A 20,236-nucleotide genomic window follows, 5' to 3' on the forward strand; every position below is an offset into this window, starting at 1 on the left:
GAGGAACTAAATACACAGAGAATTTTGGTTAATTTGGCTGGCAATTTTAAGTAGCGGGATGTTTTACAGAGAATGAACACAAACAAAAAAGTCAAATTCAAATAAATTTAAATTATATATAAATTTGGGATATTTTCTGTAAAAAGAAACATTTAGGGACTTCTAAAGGACAGCCTGAACCTCTCATGTAGGCAAGCCTGAAGTTAGGGGTCAGAGGATATCGTGCTCTGACAGTGCATGAGCAAACATGCATCTCACATTCTGACACATCTGTTCCAGTGTAGGACTACCACGTCCCGTCTAGAAATGACCCAGACTCCAGTGGAAAACTAGCCACAGAACAAAGCACACTGTGACTATGTAGAAGTGCTGCTGTGGAGTAGAAGAAGAGGGATAGGAGGTCATGAGGAGAAAGAAGAGGGGAGCGTTAGGAGGAGGATCCTCAGTGCGTTTTTTGATCTGGAGGACAAGTTCCCTCGGGGTGTTCAGCCACTGGCTCTCCATCAGGTGTGGATTCTGAAACCTCTTCAGTATCGCCTGTCGATGGCGTCGGGCTTATCTTGGTCTGTAAAGTCAGAAACGAGGTTGGAGTTTTTATTTACCTCACAAGCAGTGTTGATATAATCAGTGTCGCTTTACCTTTAAGGTTTCCACTTTCTCCTCAAATGACTTGAAAGTGGGCGTGTTTCTGCAAGAGACATGATAACTATGTAAAACAGACTGAATCTTCACACTTCAAAATCCATATGGTGCAAAAAAGGGTGTCGGTATATCAAATGATTTGCTAATTCATCTGCTATAGCTGTGCTCCAAAACCTAGCGAGCTAGCAAATGTTAATTTTAAATATTTACATTTAATCATTTAGCAGATGCTTTTATCCAAAGTGACTTACAAATATATTTTAATCATTACTAAAGTGAGAAATATTCTTTGAAATGCTTGTTTGAATAGTTAGCTTAGCAACATGCTAAACAAGACTATTACAATGAACTGTAGACATTGATGAATCTCTTATTGAATAAATCAACAATAAAGGGATAGTTCACGCAAAAGTTTTTAATTCTGTCATTAATTACTCACCCGCAGGTAGATTCAAACCTGTAAGAAGCTCGTTCATCTTCAGAACACAAAGCTATTTTTGATAAGCTTCCTGACCCTCCATAGACAGCAACACAACTGAAACTTTTCAAGGCCCAGAAAGGTAGTAAAGACATCATTAAAATAGTCCATATGACCTCAGTGGTTCAACCGTAATTGTTTGAAGCCACAAGAGTATGTCGTACACAAAAAGTATTCTCATAGCTTCATAAAAGTTATGGTTGAACCACTGACTATTTTAACAATGTCATTTCTACCCTTCTTGTGCCTTGAATGTTTCAGTTGTGTTGCTGTCTATGCAGAGAGCTCTCGGATTTCATCAAAATATCTTAATTCGTATTCCAAAGATGAATGAGGTTGTGTAATTAATGACAGAATTTCCATTTTTTGGATGAACTATTCCTTTAAATACTGGTGCAAGATGTATTTATTTTAAAATATGAGGGGGGAAAAAACGGAGTGAAAAGCGAGACAAAAAACTAGCATCAGTCAACTGACCAATCAAAAAAAGTATTCCTGAACAATATAGAGGCTTATGTGGGTCTATCAGAACTAATTCTTACCTCATCACCGGCATGCTAGCCGAATGCTGTATGGAGCGTATACTATCCGTCAGCAGTAAAGAGGAGCAGACAGGAGTTAGCCAAAGACGTGACTATCAGACGAATTATAAGAGGGGAAATAAAGCCATGCACCTACACACATCTATGAGTTCATAATAAGCATGAAATAACACCTCAGCCCTTCATGCGGTGTGAAACTGAGTAAGAGTATAAGGCTTTAATCCATCAGGGGTTTAAGACTTTATTACCGGTATCACTGACACGGATTCACAACACAGCTGGGACGCCCAATTTGGATGAATAGGGTGTGTGAGAGAATTAGCAGGGAATAAACGGTTTAAGCACGTCTGCATCACTGTCAGAGGGGATGATATGTTCAGCAGAGCGACAGCCAGAAGATCGATAGTTTTGTGTGGGACACAAGCACACATACTATCTATGAAGAATGCTGAGAAATAATGAGAGATGATGCTGCTTTTTAGACAGAAAGTAGGAGGAAAATCAGAAAACCTAGCATAAGACTGATGGAAAATTATCTTAACTCAAAATGACAAAATCATTTGCACAATGATTTTAAGTTACAGGTATATTTCACCCAAAAATTACAGTTGTCATCATTTACGTCAAACCTTCTATGACTGTTCTTCTGCTGAACACAAAATTAGATTTTTGTAATGCATTTTTTTGTCCATGCAATTAATGTCAATATGATCCAGTGTCATTTTGGACTCCACTGACTTTTATTGTATGGACAAAAAATTCAATGGAAAACAAGTTTGGAGTAAAGGATGACAAAGTTGTTTATTTCAGGTGAGCTATTCATCTTTTTTTAAATTCTAATACTCTGAATTGCAAATACCCATTCAACATGTACATTCACGCACTAAAGCAGAGGTTTAAGTAAAAAACGTTAGCATGCTTTGCAACAGTGAAAAAAAAAAATGGCAGAATTGCACTACCTCTAAGTACATGCCACACTATAAAACCATTCATCACACTACTGAGAGGTGTAGCAGCCAAAATAACCAGCTTTTGTTTGAAGCCACTGTAAACAGTCTTACCCAAAAGAATTGGAAAATGACTGTAATCTGTAAATGGCAGAGGTGTCATTAGCGAAAACAGTTAACCGCTGTTGCCGGCATTGCAGCAAGAGTGTCGTAAGATGGTGAAATTGAGCAAATGTCAGTTGCTTAGACTTCAGAGTATGATGTGGGTGTCTGTGGTTAATGGTTTTATTCTAGCTCAAATTTGGTAATTCCATTGTGCGTGGGTGTACAATTCAGTCCTTTGCCATTTTGTCCAGTAGTGTTATGCTAAAGGCACATGTATGTGTAAGTGGTTATCACACAAGGCTACATTCACACAGTCTGTTTGGGATCAACAAATCTATTTGACTCTCAAAATGTCCTGTGTATCAGCGTCAAATAATCAACATAGTGATAGAATAATGGCAAATATCAAAATGTTCAGTTGTGTCTTTAAATTCAACGTTTATTCGCCCTCATGTTGTTCCAAACCAGTAAGATCCTCATCTTTGGAACACAAATGAAGATATTTTTAATAAAACCTCAGACATTTCTGTCCATTAGGTACATTCTACAAAAACATTGACACTTCAAAAAAGTATTCCATATCAATCAAGTGGCTTAATCCAATGCTTCTCTGACAAGTCAAGTAAGCATATTTAAGCTTCAAGGTTAAATGATGTCTGCGACTTAACAGTTTGATTCATATGGATTAGATTTATAATGTCTTTATGAACTTTTAAAGCGTAAAAGTGTAGGTGGAATGGTCTTTCAATGGAGGGACAGATAAAATATCTTCAATTGTGAATCCAAGTCTTATTGGTTTGGAATCACTTGAGGGCAAGTAAATAATTACCTACGTTTTTTTTTTTTTGTGGTAAACTATCCCTTTAAGTGTTTCGGTTTTGTATTCTAACCACTTTGGAATTTGGACCCCACAGCTACCAAATTTTGCTATGAAAATGCAGTTGTGACTCAAAATCAAAATCAACAAAAGAGCAATGAGTGCTATAACAACACTCAGTTAGCTTAACAGTACATGTAGCAAGTTTTTTAAATATATATATATATATATATATATATATATAAGCTAGTGTTAGAGGCCTTTTTTGCTTTTGTTCAATGTATAATAAAAAAGAAAACAAATAGAATACAAAAAGATTAGAAAAGCTAGTGTGTGTTTTTGTTTAAAAGAAAACAAGCAGTAAATGAACAGAGTTCAAGTCTTTTTTTTTTTTTTTTTTAAAGAACGGAATTAGAGGGTCTTGAAGATGGCTAAGGACTCGGACTCAGATTCTTGAAGACTGCTAAAGGGCTGGGATTGAGTTGGGCAGGTCATTCCACCAGAAGGGAACAGTTCATTTAAAAGTCCATAAAAGTGATTTAGTGCTTCTTTGTGATGGCACAATCAAGCAACATTCACTTGCAGAACGCAAGCTTCTCGAGGGCACACAAGTCTGAAGTAATGAATTTAGGTAAAGGGGTGCAGAGCCAGTGGTGGTTTTATAGGCAAACATTAATACCTTAATTTTATGCACGCATCTATCGGTAGCCAGTGCAAATTGATAAACAGAGGGGTGACGTGCGTTCTTTTTGGCTCATTCAAATTCTGCAATCTGGTTTACATAACAAATGTTATGAGAAATAATTACAGCTGCTGCTTGAGTTGACTGTGATGTTAAATTGTGTTGTATTAATTTATTTCATTGTGTCTTATTTTGTGTCATTACCTCTGCTTGGCACAGCCACTCTGGTAAAATAGATTTTAAGTCTCAAGAGTTTCTATTTTCCTGGTAATATAAAGGTTGAATAAATCTGCCTCTGTGTGAATGTAGCCAGAGTGGTTTGGAACCGACAGCATTAATAGGTATTAGTAAGTATTCATTTATTCAGGTGTTACTAGGTCAAAAGGGTACAAAGGATAGTTTGATCAAAGGATGATAATTTGGACAAGGGTTAAATTTCCCATCTCACCTCACGTCCTCTAGCTTTCTGGTAATGGCTGAGCCCACGCTGGAGAACGCCGTCGTCGCCTTCTGACCCACTTGGGACAGGGTCTCGGAGGTCTTCTTATACCTGTCAGCACAGACGGGGGACAGATGTGTACAGAAAATGTATACAACATAACAGTAAAAGATCATGTAATTCTAACAGCTGGAGTGAGCTAGTTAAATCAAGCACGTTCACAACTGCATGTCTTTAATGTAATTCAGCCAAATGGCAAGTGTGAATTGCACAGCAGAAGCATTGACAGATGGAGCCGCTCCTCCGCAGCAGTACGAGGCAGGTGCCTGAGGCGAGTGAGGGCACGTACGCAGTAGAGGTGGTGACTTCATGCCAGCCTTTGCTCAAGTTCTGTTTGAACTCGTTGAGTGGAGTGATGCCCAATTTCCGCTTGATGTCTGCCACCTGCTTCTCTTTGGCCGCCAGCACCTGAGAAAGAGTCTGGATCTCATCTTCCACCTGTAAGGAAACAGGATAGAAGAATTCACCTGACATGGAAAAAATAGCTGAGTGGTGACACTCAAAAAAAAAAAAAATCCAGTGGACTGATGGGTTTATCCATGAGCTCCAGTCAGAAGATACAGCATGTGTTGAAAGAGTATAGAAAAAGGCACTGCAAAATGAGTTCAGCCTTGAGAATAAACCATATTTGCTTCCAAGACAATCTCATCCATTGAATGAAGCATTTTTGGTTGGAATCTGAAATATAAAAAGATTGAAATATGCAGACCTTTGCTAGCTCACTGTGAAGCTCAGCTTGCTCTTCCTCAGTTAGGGCCGTGTAGGGCGAAGAGGGCACTGCATTCACTGCATCTTCGCCTACTTCTGGGATGAAGTCTGGACTCTTGGGCCCTACAAAAAATAAAATAAAACAAAAAACACACACACAAGCATGGGGTGAAAAACATTTTAAGGTGATTTAGAATGCCAATAAAATAGCTAGTCTAAGAAAAGGTTGCAGGCTTGAACCAAGTGTGCCACACATGTCCTGAAAGTTGAACCCAAAACATTTTGATTGCCCCCTGGTGGCTGGCTGCAAATGTGTCATATTACCCACCCTCTCCATGAGTATAGAGGTCTCAAATTATGGGAAATAAAATCACAAGGAGAGAGATACAATTACTACGGAGCCCCTCTGGTCCCACTTTGTCAAAAAAAAATATATATAACTAACTCGTGGCCTCAAGATAAGTTAAGTCGTGGCCTCAAGATAAGTTAAGTCGTGGCCTCAAGATAAGTTAAGTCGTGGCCTCAAGATAAGTTAAGTCGTGGCCTCAAGATAAGTTAAGTCGTGGCCTCAAGATAAGTTAAGTCGTGGCCTCAAGATAAGTTAACTCGTGGCCTCAAGATAAGTTAAGTCGTGGCCTCAAGATAAGTTAACTCGTGGCCTCAAGATAAGTTAAGTCGTGGCCTCAAGATAAGTTAAGTCGTGGCCTCAAGATAAGTTAAGTCGTGGCCTCAAGATAAGTTAACTCGTGGCCTCAAGATAAGTTAACTCGTGGCCTCAAGATAAGTTAAGTCGTGGCCTCAAGATAAGTTAAGTCGTGGCCTCAAGATAAGTTAAGTCGTGGCCTCAAGATAAGTTAAGTCGTGGCCTCAAGATAAGTTAAGTCGTGGCCTCAAGATAAGTTAAGTCGTGGCCTCAAGATAAGTTAAGTCGTGGCCTCAAGATAAGTTAAGTCGTGGCCTCAAGATAAGTTAAGTCGTGGCCTCAAGATAAGTTAAGTCGTGGCCTCAAGATAAGTTAAGTCGTGGCCTCAAGATAAGTTAACTCGTGGCCTCAAGATAGTGAAGTGTCTGACACATGGACCCTTTGTTATTAAACTGGACCTGTACTGTAGTGCAATGTAATACTTCACATTCTGTGCAATATTATCTGTTTTAATATTCAGTGTAATATAATTTGCTGCAGTTCTGCTTCTATTTATTTACTAGTGCTGTTCATCACAATCAATTCAATTCTGTTAATACAGTAATGTAAATCTTGTAGGCTGCATATCCATAGTCCTTTATAATTCTTCTTCATATTTTATAGCATATTTTTATACTTTTTACATGTATATAGGCTACTTGTTTATTTACCAACTTATATTATTATTTATATTCCTTTAAATGTCTTGATGTGCACATCAACTGTGACACAAGAATTGTCCCCCGGGTTATCAATATCAATAAAGATCAATAAAGTAATTCTGATTCTGATTTTAAGTTAACCTATAGTAGTTTGCAGGATGGTCCATTAATTATTGAAGTGTTTCACATTTTGGAAAAGCATGTCCGTGTAGACTATGATAAAACGTCAGAAGAGGGCGTTCTAGACTTTGGTCACGGTACCTCCGTCTGGCTGTATGTATTTATGTGTATTTCCCGGTATTTCCCAGTTGACGGCAAGGAGTTGCGGGATGAGAATGCGTTAGATGATCATATGAATAATTAGCATAACAAGTTAAGCAGGCTAATTCAACGTTAATGGCTATCAAGTCCGATAAAATTTGTAACGTTAGTAACAGAGACTAAGATAGCAGTTACTTGATAACCATTAACGTTGAATTAGCCTTCTTAACTTGTTATGCTAATACATTTCAACTGGGAAATACCGGGAAATACACATAAATACATACAGCCAGACGGAGGTACCGTGACCTAAGCCTAGAACGCCCTCTGCTGACGTTTTATCATAGTCTACACGGACATGCTTTTCCAAAATGTGAAACACTTCAATAATTAATGGACCATCCTGCACACTACTATAGGTTAACTTAAAATCAGAATCAGAATTACTTTATTGATCTTTATTGATATTGATAACCCGGGGGACAATTCTTGTGTCACAGTTGATGTGCACATCAAGACATTTAAAGGAATATAAATAATAATATAAGTTGGTAAATAAACAAGTAGCCTATATACATGTAAAAAGTATAAAAATATGCTATAAAATATGAAGAAGAATTATAAAGGACTATGGATATGCAGCCTACAAGATTTACATTACTGTATTAACAGAATTGAATTGATTGTGATGAACAGCACTAGTAAATAAATAGAAGCAGAACTGCCGCAAACTATATTACACCGAATATTAAAACAGATAAAATATGGGCGTATTCAAGCCGCGCGCTTCAGTTTGAATCTGAATAGCGCGTTCAGCGCGGGGGCATGGTCACATTAGATATAATGAAGGGAGACATGAAAAACAGACATCGCGTTGTTTTCATATGGATTACTTTATCACAGAATATTTGTTTTCGGTAGCACTTGCTTAGTTTAAAAGTAGACATGTCAAGCTTTCTATAGATATCTCTCTCATGTCTCTTTGTTGAGTATACACTGAGTTACAGTTCATTTTAATGACGTGTTTGTAAATGAAGATCAGCGCAGACAAAGGCTGCAGACAGCGCACCTTGTTTGTTATCTTTATTTTATAAGTGCACAAAGTTTTGTTATTATTATGTCTGTATCCAAAAAAAGTAGACCCTTTACAGATTCGATTGATGTATTGCTCTTATCTGTACGATTAAAACTGAAAGTGTAATTTAAGTTCTTTTCGGGGTTATCAGGAGAAAATGACTCAAAACGCGTATACGTGTTAATCGTCTCCAGAGGGTTAACTTATCTTGAGGCCACGACTTAACTTATCTTGAGGCCACGACTTAACTTATCTTGAGGCCACGACTTAACTTATCTTGAGGCCACGACTTAACTTATCTTGAGGCCACGACTTAACTTATCTTGAGGCCACGACTTAACTTATCTTGAGGCCACGACTTAACTTATCTTGAGGCCACGACTTAACTTATCTTGAGGCCACGACTTAGTTATATATTTTTTTTTTTTGACAAAGTGGGACCAGAGGGGCTCCGTAAATTACAATTAAGAGACAAAAGTTTTATTTACCTGAAACTAAAATAACATTGTATGACAAAGTTAGAATAACAAGTATAAAAGTTGTATAAAAGCAACAATTTCGCAATCATTTTTTTTTATTCTGAGACAGAAATGTACTTTTTTTCTAGTGATGCCTTTTAGAAGTTCTTTAAACAATTTCCATTGATCTTTTGTGATATAAATTTTTAGCATCAAGTTTATATTAAGTTGAACTGTTATTCTGAATGTAAGTGCTATTAGCTCAGTGGTGAGAATGACTCTGGTTCGGATTTAGAAATCATGTAGAGTCAGACGTCAGACCAGAAGGGAAAAGGAGAAACATGAAGGAAGATGAGGAGGTCAGAAAGAAGTCATGTGTCAAAGAGCTTTAAAACTTTATAAGGTGCGTGTCACATGATGGACACCCACCCAAGGGCTCACGCAAGTCTGGAAGATGTACTTTGATGCCTCCACTGACAGACCATAGTAGGATATACAACATAAATAAAAAAAAACTCTTGGATGTCACCATTATGTGGGCTGATGACTAGAAGGAAAGGCCAAAAATTCAGCACTGTCGATCAAACTGACAACAGTATGACAGCCCTGGATGAACAGCTCTGCACTGCACTGTATATTATACTGTAATGCTATCAGCTGACGCGCTTGTTCTTATTCAGTACAATCAGTATTTAAGTGCATCCCATGTTTATTGGATTAACAGAATAACCTGATAAAACCATTCACTTTGTTAAAACAGATTCCAGAGCTTTGACAAAACCAGCCTTTTCTGTGGTAGCTGGGAAAAATAACTCCTGCCCATGTCAATTTTATGCCTACATTCAGTAGAGGTCAAATATGAGGTTCAGGTCTTAACTTGCAGCTGGGAGTTTTAATACATGTTACAGGAAGAAACATAAAAGTTGCATCACATGAGAAGGGTGTGCAACTCATTTGTAAGCAGCTTGCTTGGTATTTCTGGAAAAACTGGTAGGTTTGCCTCCCACTTTAACTTACCATAAAGGTAATTAGGAACAGAAGAGAGTTTCATTTATAGCTTGTTTGACAACAAATTCCTAACAAAATATTTTTAGTGTGTTTGGCTTCTCTTGACAAAACTTTTGCCTCTTAAAATTAGTAGAATTGTACACGCAACCATATACATTTCTAATATGTTCAAGTTTAGTACAGATGATACAAGTTGCTTTGGTAAAAGGCGTGAATGTTGGACGCAGTTTGAATCAAATGAGTGATTTCCTACCTTCTATGTTCTCTTTCACAATGTCTAGTTTGATGCAACATTTTCTCCCTATTAAAACTACATCTGCTGATTGTGACAGGACTACAGGTTACACATGAGGGGACACTGACAGTGTGTCATGTACATTCTTAATGGGAAATTAATATTGAAAGTGTCAATTTGAAACAGTTGCGTGGTTAACAGGAAGATCCATATGACATCACTTGTAATGGAAATTATGACTACAACCAGTGCCTGAAGTGGTGAGAAGCAATGCATAAAATATTTTACTGTAAAATCATGCTTCATATATAATTATTTAAACCGGTTCAATGCACACAACATTTTTCTACTGTGGGTAAGAAAAAATGTGGCTCATTCCTCCAATATATTTTTTTGTAAAACCTAGAGGCAGTGCACAAAGTCATCTGACACTGGCATATAATTATTATTATTTTTGTAAATTAACATCAGTGTTAAAAACAGTACATTATTACTGTAATTATTTAAAGATACGTAACAATAGTAATAATATCATGCTTAAGCCACATTTAAAATTAGTTAATTTAATTGCTTTGGATAACAAACTATTAAAACAAATGGCATATGTATAGATGATACTTTTTTCTCTCTCCTCACTTTCCGAGTCATTCTTAACGCAAGTATGAAGACTTATGAAGTACCGGTAGTGGAAAAACACTAGATCACCAAGAAAAGAAAAAAAAACTCACTGTGGAGTATGGATGTTAAAAGAAATGCATTAAATTCTTTCCAGCAGCCAAGATGTAATGAAAGCGCTTAAGATTGGTTCAGACATTCCTGATTTCATCACCCGTTTTAATGTAATAATTCCCATTTATAAGTTTCAACATCCACAACATCTGTCCTCTAGTTCGATCGATCTAATCGATTTCTCCACACATGGATTTCCAGATACACAATAACAAGATTACGAATGGGCTGCCATCTCACGAATCACCATATAAAAGAAAAGTTTCCAACCCTGATGTGCCATGACAGCTCACAGGACTGACCGATGACCTCTCTCTGTCTCTGTAATGAGATTGATGGCCCAGTGTAAACACTCTTATAGTTTGTTAACCAAGCTCACTGCTCTTCCATTTAGTGATTACCATCTTAAGTGCATTGTAGTAACACTGTTGGAATAATTCATAGATACAGATTTACAGTACAGAATACTTAAGCGTTTCAGTACCTGCCAGTGTATACAACAAATCCCGTTGTCCTGTTAATTCAGTCAAGCAGTTTTGATAAAAGGGTTTGATGTAATATGAAAACTTAGCTAGTTATCAGTCAGTACTGGAGTACTGGAGTCCCTATTATGGTGATTAATGTATATTTAATTGTGCATGCTATTTTTATCTTGAATATTACTACACTGGTGTAGCACCTACTCTCTGTTAATCCTTCTGCTGGATCCCAGTGTTAGAAATGAGAAACTAGATGTTATTTTTTAACAAGGATCTTGATTATTTCAGTCCAATCTTTCAGACTGGCAGAAAAAATTGCATGAAAAATTAAAAAAAAAACTGACAAGAGTTGAATGCGGGGAAAAATTTAAATAAAGAAATATTACAAATGAATAATAATACAATCAATGTTTAGTAAAGATGGCACTTTCTGAGTCTGCATTAGCCCGAGTGTTATTCTGCAACCTTACGGCCCACTTGAACAGCATCTGCTCCTGACAGAAGAGCTTCTTCAAAACACCAGCACTTGACAGGAAGTGGGCTCTCCCGTACTTTCCATAACATTCTCCGTGTCTCCCTGTCCTACTGTGACAAACACCAGTCCACACCTAAACACACACACACACACACACACACCCACCGAGCACCTGAACAAACACAGTTACCTCTGAGCGGCAGTACCGGTGAACCAGGGGGAGTGAAGCTCTCTTTGGGTGACAGATAGAGGTAGCTGGTGTTCACTCCCTGCTCAAAGTTGAACGGAGACTTGTACTCCTCTACAGGTTCCTCCATGCTGCCCATAAACAGGAAGCTTCCTGGACACTAAGTGATTGCATGTGATCGAGCCTGTTAGGATATCACTGTGCCGATTGTCCCATCTTCTAGCTACGGTTGCAAGTATAAGTGTGTGTTGCGGATTCTGCAGTGCTAGCATGGATCACATGATGTCCAGCCTGAGACAACGACAGCAGCACGTTAATAAGTTACCTCTCCAGAGCGCTCTATTTCCGTCACGAGCCGACACTCCCAGCTGTAATCTCAGCGGTCCTTGTGGGGTTTGTTGACAATCCTGTAAAAGTGCCACATTTTCACTGTTCTCAATGGCTGAAAAAAGCAATCGCCTTCAGCTGTTCCTGTGCTGAACTAGCTCATGCTCAGCCCCTCCGTCCATATTATCATCCATGGGAAATGAAGATCCATTTGTCCCCTGGTCACATGACACTGGGGAAAGCCCATGAAAAGGAGGCTGTAATCTGTGGTGGCCTAGATTACAATGTTAATCCATTACAAATGGCCTCCACAGTGCTTAAGATACACACCGGTTGCACAACCGAAATGGATTCAGCCAAGCGCAAGACATTCAGAAGTGATGATACCTAAAGGCCAACACACACTCAGGGGTCTTCAGTACCATTATACTGTAAGATTTTACATCCCTGCTGCATTATATCGCACAATTTATGGGTCCTGTTAAATAGTGGAGAATCATGAATTAATGCTTTTTTTTTTTGAGGTCAGAAAAATCACCAGAGACACAGAACTCTCACTGAATAGTGATCTGAGCAACCATATGGTCCAAAATCTGCATTGCAGTTCATCTGCACAAAACAAAACACACACATTTTATTTTAAATCAGCATGAACTAATTTTCTAACCATTTTTCCCCTTATTATGACATATTTATTGACCCTATGTAGCCCCGCCCCCTTTTAGTGCTGCGTCTGTTGTCTTCTGTCTTCGGGTTGTATTTCCACAGTGATCTCACGAATGAATGAATGAACCTTACTGGTTTACTGACATCTGATAAGACATTTGGTTTAAACATTACAGTGCTCACAATAACTTTTGTTAACTATACAATACATAAATCCACTTTACCAGCTAAATTACTATTAGACAGTGATGCCATAAATATACAGTGCTACTGCACAAACAGAAATTCAAAGACAATTTTTTAAAGATGACGTTTGTGTTTCGCTGGAGAATAAGGTCAATACACAAGTGAAATGGTTTTTCGAAAGAGAAAAAAGCACGTTAAACACGTTAGAGCTGTGAGGGGGAGGGGACATTCAAGGGCATGTTCATTTAAAAATAATAATAATAATAATAATCAGGTGCATGGATAATTCATTTAAAATATACATTGCAACGTTCCAAAATTAAGAATCATCCATTTTGATTTCATAGTGACTTTAAAAATACAATAATTATAAAATAATTATTATAGTAAAAAAAGGCGTTATTATAATTAATTTATATATATATATATATTTTTTTTTTTCATATTTGATATTTGTGGATGTTTGTTTAAATGATCCCTGTCAGGCACTCCATCATAACAAGTTATATGAAAATGGAAAACAATTCAAAACTTTGCTATACTCTCCAGTATTATCTTTAACAGGAAATGGTCATGCAAAATGTATCAAGTTTATGAAAAATGCAAAAACTAGTTTCAGTATGTGTTAACCTCAAGGATACAAATATCCTATGTACAAATGTTCATAGCTGTTTTAAAAAACGTATTGATATCGGCCAGAATTTCACTCACGTCTATGAGTGCAAACTCTTTTTACATGACTCTGTTTGAACAGCTTGACACAGCAACACTGCCAACAATATATTTTGGAATTTCATTTGGTGCCACTAGTGGTGCAGAAACACCAGACATAAGCACATCCTTACACATTCCTAATTCATCTCCTCAGCTTTTAAAATACGCACATGCTATGTATGACAAACCCTCTACAGAGCTTTGTCCCTGAGGAGCTGGAATTACACATCACTGCCTGACTACAGTAGCTGTCTTATGTGGGACGGGTCTGCTGTCTCCAGTCGAGATCAGCGAGAACAGCTAATGATACAAAGAATCTGGTTCAAATGAGAGTCACAGAGACTCTGTTCAGCTCAGCTGTATTCACATGGGCATACAAGAGCCAAGCAGTGACAAACACACGTGTGCTTGTGTGTGCACGTCAATTAACACTCTGACTACTTTCATGTCAAACGTCTAGGATGGCAGTACCTTGACACCTCCGCACTGCTGTGTGCAGGTTAGTACCTGGATATTGGTCTTTCACCAAAGTCCTTGTTGGCTTCCATCCAGACTAGATTGCACAACAAAAGCATGCAGATGTTCAAATGGAGACTTGAATGCAATCTGCAGCCATCGGCGAAATATAATTTATGCTCCTTTGCATCCCAAATCATTTCCACACAAAACTAATACAGTGAATTTTCAGTAACACTTCAATACCTCTCGGCAAGTTCAGACAAAGCCTTTCTTAATGAGCTTCGCATTGTGGGAGATTTTCACATCATGTGACGAGCTCCATGTTAGAAGGGTCTGTCTATGCAAAAAATAAAGCAAACTGCGGAAATAGAACAGAGAGATTCTATGAAGGAAGATGCCCAACTTCCCATTTAAACCAACGGATGAGAAGTATTGTTTAAAAGAGGAAATAAGCAATAATCACACATTTGTTTTGACTAAATTCTTTGTTAAACAACACGTATTAACCAATTACGTGCTAACTTCTGCCTTTGGCACACTAACATTCTCATGGACATGCATGGACTTGCATTTAAACTCAGAGCTCAAGAACATAAACACCCCACCAAAGAAACAAAGAGGACATTTGAAGCACCTGATAAAGCACAGCGTCTAATCAATTACTGGGTTATTCCAAGCACATTGCGTCCCGTGATTGAGACAAAATGAGAATCATGGGACAAGAGTGCGACTCCAGTGGCCTGGATGGACATATACACAGAGGAATAATTGGCGGGAAATTGAGAAAATGTATCTGCCAACCAGTGGCAAAGAGTGGTAGACAATTTTTAGTGGAAGACCTTACTGACATTGTGTGTGAAGGGCATTTATCTTTTATCAACACTACTGCAAATATTCACTCTTAAGGCTGGCTGTTCATAATGGTCTGTTGGCCACATTGCTGAGAAAAAGCTCATTTTAAAGGGTCACAGCAAGGCCTTAAGTTTCTCCCCTCAGTGCAATGTTAGTCCACACCTTTACTCGGCCAAAACTCTCAACTCTATGAAAAATACAATAAATAAGGCACATCTGAAATTACAGAAACCCTGTTCTTCTTCGGTTAAATGATAACTTAACATGCTGATTAAAATCTAAACCATCTTTTAGAAATGGCAAGAAAAGCAGCTCTACTGCTACAATGAAACACTGAGTGAAATGTGATCGCAGGGACCTGCTAGACTCGCACAGATGCTTCTGGAAGATATTGCATAATCAGCTAAAATGTGTGTTATTCCACTAAAGAATTTTTTTTTATATTACAACAGCAAATTTTACAATTAATTTAAATTCAATGCATTGGTTCAGTGTTCTTAAGGAGTCAACATTCAGGTTTACTTTTGTTCTGATGTTCTTTCTGCTATTTTCAATATAGTGAAAGTGACTAGGTGCTGTCAAGCTCCAAAAAGGCACATTTATATGCCAAGTATCATAAACATACTGTAGCATAAACATTAATTAAGCCTCACATTTTGCCTTGTGTGAGGAAAAATCAACAAAGCTATCGAATCAATGCTTCAAAGGACTTTGTGATATAGAGTACAAGGCATTTTTTCAAAAAAAATGTTTTTGTAATTTCTAAAGATTAACAGTCAACAGCACTAGTAAAATGAAATGAATGAAAAAGAGCATCCAGGACATTCTGCAGAATTTATTTTTTGTGTTTGACAGAAGAATGAATGTCAGCTAGGGAACAATGTAAGGGTCAGCAATTGATGACAATTTTCTTTTGTAGTTGAAGTAGTCCTTTAATTCATTTAAACTACACTTAATGACTTTGGGAAAAAAATACTTATTCGATTAAAAAATATAGTAAAATACATCTTGTAATATTGTTATTAATTTTACAATTTAAAATAATTATTTTCTAATTAAATATATTCAAAAAGTAAATTATTCCTGTGATGGCATGGCAAAATTTTCAGCAACATTTCTCCAATCCATTTCTTATTATTATCACCAATGTAATTGATCTCCAATCCATTTCATTATATTTTTTTGTTGAAAATCTGATATTTTTTCATGATTCTTTGGTGACAGTTCAAAAGCACTGCATAGACTTTTTTTTTTTTGCAACAGTACATCAAACATAAAAAGTCACTAAGGCAATATAACAAGGCAATATCTGAACGATCTTTAAAATTAAACTGGAAAAAAAAGTTTCCTGTGCTACTTCAACTTCACATAAAAAGCCATCACAAATCTCACTTTTAGTTCTGACGTTTTCAGTGAACTGACATCAAAAAGATGGAGAAGTAACAGCATAACTGTCATAACATGCAGACTGGAGTTTAAACACTACAGCGCACCAACAAACACCAGGACAGGAAATTTCCACCAATGAGATAGATCAAAGGAATTATCTGCAAGCTTTTGGCAGTCATGTAAACTTTCAACCTTGAGCTTCTGAATAGTCCACCAACTGATTCAAGCAAACGTCCACATCCACAAAAGAAAACAAATTCAACAACAATGGCTATAGAAGATCTGATTGCAGCTTCCTCATTCCTCCCTTTAGTTTGGTTAGTCTTTCAACATTTTTATTTTCCTATGTTGCCATGACAGCAAAAAGAGAACAGCGTGCACATCTACCAAAGCAAACATGAACAACCGATGACTGCTAAGGCAACACTTAAAATCATACACTGAATTTCACACTGCTAGAACAGAGGACCTAACCCACAGGTTCACTAGACAAGAACATGAGGCTACACCCATCACTTTTTCTTCTGGGTGAAAGGTCTCTCATTGATGATTCACTCACTGATGCAACAGAACTAAACTACCCTGCAAAACAGATAAATTAACCTTAGTTCTTGATCCAGAGTAATATCATAAAGACAGTATACCTAAGCTAAATAAATGGTATCTCAGGTTTTGTCCCACAATCTGCTTGTCAGATCACACAATGGCCCGTGGGCACCAGCTGCAGAGAGACATGGGCACGCAGAAAAGAGGAATGAGCAGATGGCAGCCCTGCGTGAGAGAGATGAGGGGAGGGGAACAGAAGATTCAGACAGGAAGGCTCTGGCTCCTGGGGAGGCTGCTCATCCACTCACTGCAGCCCAGGAGGGATGAGAGAGAACAGGCTGCTCAGATGCAGGGAGCTGGGCGGAGACGAGATGACCGGGACCGAGATAGGAGGCCAGAAAGGACTATGAAAATAAGCACTGTGTGACATTCAGTGATGTCAATGGTATTTCTCCAAGACGTAAACACAGATGACAGCCAAAAGGCCTTATCTACAAGGCCTTTGTTATATAGTTAAACTAAGGCAATGTTTTAAAGCTGAACATATTGCTTTTTTTCTAAAAACAGACTTTAACAGACTTGTGATCCTTCCTCGTATGAGCTAGATTTGAGAAACACTTTGGTTTGTATATGTATGGCCTGATTTACTGGGAAAGACTCCAGCATCCATGCAACCCCACACAGTACATATATGTGGATATTATGCATGCATTATATTATGTATACTAATAATTAAATTATAGCATTTCATTTACAGGCATTAAGTATTTTATATTAAGTCTCAGAGCCAATTAAAAACAGGATTATAAACAAAACAATTGTAACAACTTATGTAGACTTGGATAATGTTTTATCAGGAATGTTTACAATAATATCTTTATGTATTAAATAAATAAATTGTAAAAAAAAATATTGTAGTGGTATATTTATTATTTTTTCAGCTATACATTTCATATATATATATATATATATATATATATATATATATATATATATATATATATATATATATATATATATATATATATACAATATTTCCAGAACGTCATTAAAAAAAAAATGTGTTAACATGTTAAACGAAGGTAGTGGAGGAACAATATTAGTATAAAATGTATTGTAGTAGTACATTAGAATGTAGGCCAATGTGTTTCCTTCCAGATGATAACATCAACACCAGGCATCTGAAAAATAGCACACACCAGAAAACTATGCAGTCATAGCTTTGAAGACTCTTTACGTCATGATGCAGTGGCTGTCCAGGAAGCCAAGCTGACCGGATCACATTGTAAGAAATCTTACATTAAAATGAGCAGGTACCATACATATGATCCTGCTAATCAACACAACATAAATTCTCATTTCTGGGTTTAAACTCTAACGTTTCATATGAATGACCTCACACAAAGGGGATAAGAAACATGAGATGCCAAGCATTAGAAAGAAAAGAAAAGAGGTAGAAAGCTATCAAACTTGTGATTCCACAAACTGTATTCTATTTTTATTTTTAGACGACACATGACACGTGACAAATTAAATTAGAAAGACGTTTATCTGCAGGACATTAAAATACAAAGTCTAAAAAAAATTACATTAATTAATGGAATTGGCACGATTCAAAAATGTAAATAATGCAGAGATGCTAAGAGAGGTTTCATTAGTAGCAGCACATTTACAGCAGGTGTAACATATGGTTCAAGGATGCTGCAAGCTCAATAGGCTAGTTACAGACATTCTTGCTGCCTAAAAAAATAAATAAATACATAAATAAAATATTTTGCAAACTATGTTCGCGTTCTGGTACTTTCGTAAGTTTTAACAGTATTTAAAGACTCCATTAAAAAAAAACACGAACTAATTATAATGTGCAAAAGTGCTCTAACCCGAATAAAATACTTGCAAATGTCTATCAGGACTGACTGTCACATTATTAATGTTGATTAAAATTAAAGAAATTAAACAGACAATGTTCATCTTCCAGATACTGGCTGTGCTAACAAACAAGCTAGCTAACTTCTGAAAGTTTAGTTTTGTTGCATTTCTAATCTGTGGCGACATGTCACGTCACGTTATCAAAACGATTCTGCTACCTTGATCGGCTTCCTCCATCCTGTCTTTGCGGCTTCTTTATGTTGTGAGTTATTCAGATCTGTGCGGTCCCGCTTTCCCACTTCAATCTAGCAAATTTAAGCTCAGAGCTGCCACTGCGACTAGGCTGCTGCGCGAGGTGGGGTGGGGTCGTGAGTGACGTCAGGACGCACAGCACGTAGAGATGTAAACAGAAAGACGTGCGCGAGGACCCACCTGGCGCGCCTATGATGAAGCGTTTTTATGAGCTGAAATATACATTTAGAATCATCATTAAACGATAAATAAATTAAGTTAATAAACTAATCGAAATAATCGTTTTATTATAAATAACTTAAACATAATTTTATAATTCCGATTTATATTTGGCATGTCGCTTAAACTAAACTGGCTAATTTAGATTAGATCACGAAGCTATAATTACAATGATTATTAGAATTTATTACAGCCCAACAAATAATTTTATATAAATAAACGTATAAAAAAAATCGTACAAAATTGACATTGTGTTTAAAGAAGAAAAGACAAGACAAAGAGAAGTTTGAGGAAGCCACAACATGGCCATTCACCAACCCAGAACTGATATTAAATTGCCTTCTTTTAATAAACACATTTTACCCTTCTAAGCTCGACAAAAGGATACCAGAAGAGCTATTAATGGAGATATGTCTGGTCCTTCACGTTCACAGGGTGGACTCAAAGTCCCTAATTTACCTATAGCTAAACAAGACAGGCCCAGAGGAAGCAGTATGAGGCGCTTATTGCTGGTTTATAAATCGACTATCATGTTGGTGCTGTAGGAAATTACGCCACCCACTGGGTGACAGGATTAAAAATCCTACACTAAAATATATTTTAAACCATTTACATAATATTCGTGTTTTGTTTTGGAACCTTTTTCATACCTCCACATATGCTGCTATTCGACAATACAAAAAAAATGATCGTAAACACTTTTTTTATAGCTATAAAATTGTTTTCAGCATCAGCATTATGCTGTAAGAACTGCTGTTTTATGTTTTATTAAGTCGATTGTCTATTGAATCTATCAAAATAATATTGGTAGTTTTAACTCAGTTGTATGGGTTATAACACGATTTTCTTCATCGGTAAAAAAATTCAAGGTGATTGGAAAAGAGAAATGAACATATCAATGACGTATTTCAATGCAGCAATTAATTAACGCATGCATTTAAATTGACTCAAAGTTTTTCAGCTTTCTGGATTTACTTATTTACATTAGGATTTGTCAAATAAATGAATGCATCTAAAAATGTGTGCATGTGTTAGTTATATTATATTATATAGGCCATACATATTAAACAATAAAACAAGTAACCT

General features: G+C 36.9%; 1 protein-coding gene across 5 annotated transcripts; it reads right to left on the bottom strand.

Moving 5' to 3' along the window:
* Positions 1–105: 105 nt before the first annotated feature.
* On the bottom strand, positions 106–19,056 carry tpd52 (tumor protein D52). Of its 5 annotated transcripts, none has more exons than XM_059556592.1 (8): positions 11,675–12,260; positions 5,422–5,543; positions 5,002–5,150; positions 4,662–4,763; positions 2,724–2,750; positions 1,663–1,704; positions 640–688; positions 106–565 (listed from the first exon to the last, which is right to left on the bottom strand). In XM_059556592.1, exons 1-8 carry the CDS (start codon positions 11,808–11,810, stop codon positions 443–445), a joined length of 750 nt encoding a protein of 249 aa, XP_059412575.1. In that variant the 5' UTR covers positions 11,811–12,260; the 3' UTR covers positions 106–442. The 5 variants fall into 5 exon arrangements, with proteins under 5 accessions (XP_059412575.1, XP_059412576.1, XP_059412578.1 ...); XM_059556595.1 differs by lacking the exon at positions 11,675–12,260 and adding an exon at positions 18,898–19,056 and having other exon boundaries at positions 107–565; XM_059556593.1 differs by lacking the exon at positions 2,724–2,750 and having other exon boundaries at positions 11,675–12,255.
* Positions 19,057–20,236: the final 1,180 nt, after the last annotated feature.

Source organism: Carassius carassius, chromosome 8, assembly GCF_963082965.1.
Source record: "Carassius carassius chromosome 8, fCarCar2.1, whole genome shotgun sequence".
Taxonomy (NCBI): domain Eukaryota; kingdom Metazoa; phylum Chordata; class Actinopteri; order Cypriniformes; family Cyprinidae; genus Carassius; species Carassius carassius.

What these genes read in the sequence shown, in the direction of transcription:
- tpd52 (XM_059556592.1), bottom strand. Translation starts at nt 11,810, where the DNA reads ATGGGCAGCATGGAGGAACCTGTAGAGGAGTACAAGTCTCCGTTCAAC. An exon ending in TTCACAGTGAGCTAGCAAAG is followed by an intron (nt 5,151 to 5,421) that starts GTCTGCATATTT and finishes GTTTCCTTACAG; the next exon opens with GTGGAAGATGAGATCCAGAC. An exon ending in AGAAAGCTAGAGGACGTGAG is followed by an intron (nt 2,751 to 4,661) that starts GTGAGATGGGAA and finishes TGCCATTTACAG; the next exon opens with ATTACAGTCATTTTCCAATT.